Raw genomic sequence first — 6,692 nt, 5'->3', positions numbered from 1 at the left:
CGAATAAAACCTGCCGCTATTTGACGCACGCGACTTACCGACAGAATTTAAAATTGACGTGAGCAGACAAACTTACCGACAGAGTTCAGAATCGACGTGATGCACCATCTAACAGTGGAGGAAGACTTCTGGTTCAAACATCCTTGGCTGGGAGTACGAATCTATGCACGGCACGGCACACGTCAAATTCATTCTGTCAAAACAAAAAACATCGTTGAACAAATTGCATGGTAATGAGGTTATAGACGCTACGAACAAAGGCGATCAGTCTAATATGGGAAATTGCATTCGTGCGGTGTTGAGAAAATTTCGTAGAAAACCGCGGAATGAAAAGCAAGTACTGAAACGAGGTTTTCCGTCATCAAGAATTGGAATTCTAGGCGACAGATATTTAACGAAATTTTACTTCCAGGAACATTGTCATACTTTTCGTCGGGCTCGACGGTGCGGGAAAATCGCTAATTTTGAATCGTATAGTAGGAGGTAAATCCACAGTTCGGTCAATGATCAGTTTTAGAATTGACCGGAGCTAACGTCTTTTTCTCTATTCAGATCTGGAGCAAAACGTTGTACCTACGATGGGGTTCCGTACGATATCCTTGAAACACAAATCGTGCAACGTTAAGGTTTACGACCTCGGGGGAAGCCCACAAATTCGTTCGATATGGCCGAGGTACTACAACGATGTAAGTCAAGCAATATCGACTGTTGATTCAAACACGTTCTCAGCTGATGAAAATGCAAAGCATTTCCAAGCAAAAGTCTACTACTTGTTTTCTAAACAATTCTAGGTGCATGGCCTCGTCTATGTCGTCGATGCTAGCGATACGTCCCGTCTTACAGAGAATCGAATTATTCTCGGAGATTTAATATCGCATGAAAATGTTTCAGGCAAACCGTTATTACTGTGAGAACAATACATGCGTAAATCAGTATACAATTATATATTCACTCTTGTTAATCTACTACGCACTTTCATCAACCTTGCTTGACAAATTTTTCATATTTATGTATTTTGCACAAGTTCCACAAATTCTATTTACTGAAATGGGCAAATACAACGGATTTCAGTTGGCAAACAAATCTTACATATTGCTAGGAGCTTCGAACCAAAAAAAGCGAATATTTCCCAAGTGGTCTACAGTTGAACGAAATCTGATTTCAGCACCTGCGTTCGTTAAATAAATTCACCAGCTTCTGCCGTTCTTTGAAAATTCTATCACTATGCATGACAAATAAATGTTCCTCTGTATTTCAGTCGCATACTAGAGAAACTACTATCCTCACTGTTTTTTTTATCGCTGTAACAGGTTGGCTAACAAGCAGGATTTAGACGGAGCATTAGATGAGTTAGACCTGGTTGAGAATTTAGACGTCGAGCGTGTGGCAAATGAGATGCGTTGTCCCACTCGCGTAGAAACTTGTTCCTGTTTTTATGCCATGACGAAGTCACAGAAAAGTACAGAGGGGATTATCAATGGTTACAAGTCAGTTTTCATTCAATCAAACTTGACCGAAATTGGACTGAACCTGTTCCCGTTATCAAGAGATTAATATTCATCTGTATTGCAGATGGTTGCTGAACACAATAATGAAGAATTATCAAACGCTCAACAGCCAAGTGAAAAGCGAGCCACCAATCCGTAACGGATTTTCAGTGAGGTCAATCACCTCGTCTCCAACACCGTCAAAGACTGAATCTATGAACTCTGACCCGTTCAAACCAATACATAGTTTGTTAAAACAAAATGTAAGGGTTATTCGATTCTTTGCATTCTGCAACATCTTGACTCAATATACACTTGTAAATGTCCATTTGTTTTTCTATGATACAGAAACTATCGGGATCGTCGAATTGCGTAAAGAATGGTAAGTGCAGGAAATGGCGACGGTTGTTTTTTGAAATCCGATACAATCTGAACAAAATCCAACAGGTACAAATGGGAAAATAATACCTCTGAGAAGACTGCTTGCTACGTGTACAAATAAGACAACACCTATGCCCATTGAAGATCGAGCGGAAGAGCCTGACCTGGCTCTACAGCGAACAGACTGCGACTCTACGATCTTTCAAGTGGCTGAGAATAATCGTCAGGAGACAGTTATTTTAAACCCATTGAAATTGAAACCCGGAGTGACCAACACGCGGCCATTCACAGCTCCGGATAACTTTTCTAGGATAAAAACTGAGGTAACGATATCAACAATTCAGGACCAGCGGTAGTTGGCGTTACCACGTCCAAGGAATACAAGCTAAGCATTGTCGAATACTGCTGAGCAACTGGTATACAATTTCAGCGTTCTAATTTATCTTTGTTACAGTATCATTGGAATTAGTAGTGAAAACTTTGTGAAAGAAAAAAATAAGAGTTATTATTGTATAGACGTTTATTCAAGTCAGAATCATTCCGTGCCTTGCACATCTATTTATTTAACTATTTTTCTAACTGGTTGGTACAGATAGTACCAAACTTTGACGTCGTAAAGGAGGCTCAGAGCAAACCGAATCTGAGTTTAATATAATTTTATGAGTACTATGATGTATACATGAGTGTAATGTGTGAAACAGTGAAATATAAATATACTTTTATACGTGGACATTAATCTATTTACGAGTAACTTATCAAACTGCCACACCTGATTTGAAATATCACCACGCGTCGGGTGCCGCATTCTACGCTTCAGGAGAAATTGAAATCCTCGTTGAACTGACCGTACAAAATCCTACGTTACCGGTAAATGACTAATCAGCATCGCGATAGTGGGGCAAACTTATTTTCTCGTCGCATCGAGTTAGCCCGGCGCCACTGAACGTCCAGGGACTGCTGGGCGATATCAATAAACAATGATAATTTTAACGAAATATAAATAGAAATAAAATGCAAATCTGCCCAGCAGTAGGGTTAATTTCTGGACGTATAATGAATGCGAAGATGTGATAAACGAAGAGTAAAAAAGGATTTTGATTAAAGTTGAGTAAAACGGCCGCGGAATGGTCGCCATGTCACTGAATGTGTGGCAAGCGAGTGAATTGAGAAGGCTGTGGAAAGTAAGAATCCCAATAAACGGCGTGTGGTTGTTAGAAAAGTGTCGTAAACTTGTTTATAAATCGAAAATAATGTGTCCCCTGTAAGTAAATATCGTCCTAGGATAGTTTATCGCAACGCCTGTCTGTTAATCGGTGGATTATCTCAGGGCCTATGACAAGGGACTTCCGTTTAATGGACAGGAACAGGAAGTTCATCTCTGTTTCTCAGATGGCAAAATAAAAACATCCTGTACAGATGAAATTTTCGAAAAATAAACTCGAGTATTTTTTGGGGGTCATAACCAGACATGTCATCGCTCCTATTAACACCGATACAATCTTATTTCGCTTACCATTCTCCGGTTATCGTACACACGAAAATTACAAGGTCGCATGGATGTATTTCATGCCGAGGAATGGATCGCGATGAATTTTTCAAAATACGTTACGGAAATCTCTTCAACAGTCTTAAATCCCTTTGGTTTTAGGGCTTGGGGAGCCAGCGATTAGGACAAAGTCACAACCATGCAATCTGAAAGTATATGTGGCAATGAAATTGAAGGACTCGATGCGGATACTCTCATTCCGGTGAGTTACCATCGGTCATCAAGATTCCCCGTCGTCTCATCTGTGGTACAAAGTAATGCAGACATGTTATCGATAAGCTTTCTTCTATCAGCGACCATCTTTTTCCAGGTTGAGATCGTTTCATGCGACGGGCCGCAACGCACAAGGTCGCAGGAGGCGTTGTCGATAGTCGAGCTAGGGAAGCAACTTTTGCTTGGCGCACGAAATGGCGATACGGAAACAGTTCGTGACCTGATGTGTAGAGGCGCGCCGTTCACAACGGACTGGGTAAGCTATGCTAGAATCGACATCTTTCAAAAGCCAGAATACGCTCTTGCTCCAACGATTTACTGCATTATTATGTAAAGTAATCGATTCCCGATTTGCAGCTCGGTACAAGTGCCCTTCACCTCGCAGCTCAAAATAACCATACAGAAACAGCCGAAGTATTGCTTAGAGCTGGAATCTCCAGAGATGCAAGAACGAAGGTTGATCGTACGCCGCTTCACATGGCTGCATACGAGGGACATCATCAGATGGCGCAGCTGCTGCTTGACTATGGCGCCGATGTAGACAGCAGAGATATGGTAAGGAAATTTCTCAAAAGGCACGTTGCTCAAGAGCTTCGTACATGTCAATGAAGTTGGGGGAAAAATATTCAAGAATTTGCTACCCAGATTAAGTTCAGTATCCCGATGTTCTTTGTCCAGCTGAGAATGACGCCACTCCACTGGGCGGTGGAACGAGAACATGCTGAAGTTATGCATGTTTTGTTGGAACACGGTGCTGACGCAAACGCGACAAGCAAGTTTGACAAAACGCCAATCAGCCTAGCTCTAGAGCACAATAGGCTCGATTTAGTCGATGTACTTCAACAGGAGCGAGAAATATTAGGAGAACATCCTCAGCATCAGAATCAAGCCAGTACCGCGGAACTGGAGGTTGCGACGCACAGTTTAATGCAACTTGAGGCAGAAAGAGAGCGGGAACAACAATTAGAACTTCAACAACAGCAGGAAGAACAGCAACTACAACAACAACAGCAGCAACAGCAGAAAAGAAAACTACAAACAGGTAAAATGAGTTTTGCAAAAAATCAAACTGTAAAACCGTCAAGACACTGCATATAAAATTGTCTTTTATTTTTTCAGCTCAAACGGGAAAGAAACAGAGAATGATATTTCAACAAATCAGAGTCCCGTCAGCTAGCGACGAGGAACAAGAACGAGAGATGATAGGTACGGATGACAACGAAAGTCAGAGTCACGAAGACTTGGAAGGGGAGGAGGGGGCTGAAATGATTAGCGGCGTTGAACAGCCCTTAAGGTTACTTCAAGCTCACGGTATTACCATGATACCGGTAGATAATGATTCTACTATAGTAGAAAATGCTATGGAGAGTGGGCAAACTGTAGTATTGACTGGTAAGTGGCCTGGAATGAATGTTTATGAGCAAGCGATTGTAAGTACTCGCCACGTTACCGGTTTTTCTTTCATTCCAACAGAAGCTGGGAAATTGGCCCTTAATTTGACGAGATCGCAACACATGGGGATGAAGCGATTACACGTCACGGGAAGAAGAGGATCTTCGCGGAAAGTTATCGCCATTCGAGCGGACCAAATATTAGGACAAGCTAATTCTAGCCTCACGTCACGGGGACCGAATATACTAAAGAGAACCACGATGGATAATAAGGCTGGGAAGTTATTTTTCGCTTCTCTTGCCAACACAACTTCCTCAAAACCGACCCTGACGCAAGCAAAAAATATCATTTCCACACCTAAGGTAACGAGTTTACATTACAATGAGAATATTTGACGTGAAACAGTTTCGCATATCAGATTTGAAACGAAGGTTTCCTGTTTGTTTCAGCGTAAAGTAGCGTCGCCAGTTAAAACAGTCGAGCCGACGATACTGCAACTGAACGACGATATCGAGGAGATTACGGAAGAGGATAATTCCGGCGACAGTGCTGTCGAACAAGTCATGGATATCGCATTGCTCAACAAACAACTGGCCGAGGCCCGTCGACAAGCTGCCGAATATCGTAAGCAATTAATGAAGAAAGAGGAGGAGGCGGAAAAATATAAACAACAACTAAAGTCCATCACTGCTCAAACTGCGACGAAATAATTCACCTGATTGTCCGCTATGGATTTTATAACGACAAATTCACGCTGATGTGGTACTAAGATCACACTGACCGATCATCCGAAATAGATTTTAATCGCAATTATCGTGATTGGCGCGAAATAAAATCGTGCTCGTGTCGGGAAACAAAGTGTGTTATAGATTACGATATTTTTTATTTCTCTAAACGTTGATACATGTAATAATGAGAAGAAGAAGAAAAAAAAAAACTAATTTCATACTAAAAGTAATCAGATTTATTCAATCTTTTCAACCATTCCTCATCCACGGCAGGTCAGACAGTGCGACCAGATTAAAAATTCAAGATTTGCTCGACCGATTGCGCCTTATCATATGCGACCGGTGGATCGTTAGATACTGTCTAATGATTCACGTAATCATCTAGTAAGTAATGCCACCCTGGTGATTATTTTACGAACTATGTTTACCGCATACCGGAAAGTGGGAGTCGGTGCGAATAACACGAATGATTGGTATTAGAAATGTTAAATTTCTCATAGAAGAAATCGTATTGCATCTTGGTGAATCGAAAGTGTTATATTTTTGTAACTAAAAACCCTGGAAACACTAAATAAATCACCGAAGGAAGCTTTTCCATCAACGCCGGTTTAACGGGGCAGTAAACTGGCGTCTCTGCCGGTATGATAAATGATCTTTCAAAGGCTGGTGAAGTTTTTTTCGCGCGGAAAATTCTTCCGTTTATACGTCAGAAGGCTTGACTATACAGCGAGTGTACGGATCAGTTTTATCGTCCAACATCCAGCACAGGCTCACAAGACTCACTTTCCACGCTAGGCTTACTGGCGTCTGTCAGCCCCTTCGATCTAGGTCAACCCTTTCAATTTCGCCTTATGCAAAAATTCGTCCGAGGAATATATACGTAACGTCGTTTGTCACTCGGTGAAAGAAACAAAAACGAAAAAAAAAAATTTGAGGTAAACCAGA

The 6,692-nt window shown here is 41.4% G+C and overlaps 2 protein-coding genes across 4 annotated transcripts; both read left to right on the top strand.

Annotated features, from left to right (window-relative positions):
• The first annotated feature begins 143 nt into the window (after positions 1–143).
• Positions 144–2,592, top strand: LOC124210790 (ADP-ribosylation factor-like protein 13B). The gene is made up of 8 exons (XM_046609150.2): positions 144–333; positions 413–483; positions 553–686; positions 792–907; positions 1,311–1,487; positions 1,573–1,750; positions 1,836–1,869; positions 1,935–2,592. Exons 1-8 carry the CDS (start codon positions 164–166, stop codon positions 2,222–2,224), a joined length of 1,170 nt encoding a protein of 389 aa, XP_046465106.1. The 5' UTR covers positions 144–163; the 3' UTR covers positions 2,225–2,592.
• A 209-nt stretch (positions 2,593–2,801) lies between these two features.
• On the top strand, positions 2,802–5,961 carry Atac3 (Ada2a-containing complex component 3). 3 transcript variants are annotated; one of them, XM_046609147.2, is made up of 8 exons: positions 2,802–3,049; positions 3,517–3,616; positions 3,725–3,883; positions 3,985–4,182; positions 4,306–4,669; positions 4,747–5,019; positions 5,101–5,381; positions 5,469–5,961. In XM_046609147.2, exons 2-8 carry the CDS (start codon positions 3,554–3,556, stop codon positions 5,727–5,729), a joined length of 1,599 nt encoding a protein of 532 aa, XP_046465103.1. In that variant the 5' UTR covers positions 2,802–3,049; positions 3,517–3,553; the 3' UTR covers positions 5,730–5,961. The 3 variants fall into 3 exon arrangements, with proteins under 3 accessions (XP_046465103.1, XP_046465102.1, XP_046465104.1); XM_046609146.2 differs by having other exon boundaries at positions 2,802–3,129; XM_046609148.2 differs by lacking the exon at positions 2,802–3,049 and having other exon boundaries at positions 3,547–3,668.
• Positions 5,962–6,692: the final 731 nt, after the last annotated feature.

Source organism: Neodiprion pinetum, chromosome 1, assembly GCF_021155775.2.
Source record: "Neodiprion pinetum isolate iyNeoPine1 chromosome 1, iyNeoPine1.2, whole genome shotgun sequence".
Lineage (NCBI taxonomy): Eukaryota > Metazoa > Arthropoda > Insecta > Hymenoptera > Diprionidae > Neodiprion > Neodiprion pinetum.
The sequence above is the reverse complement of the archived record's forward strand: the minus strand, read 5'-3'. Positions and strand labels throughout refer to the sequence as shown.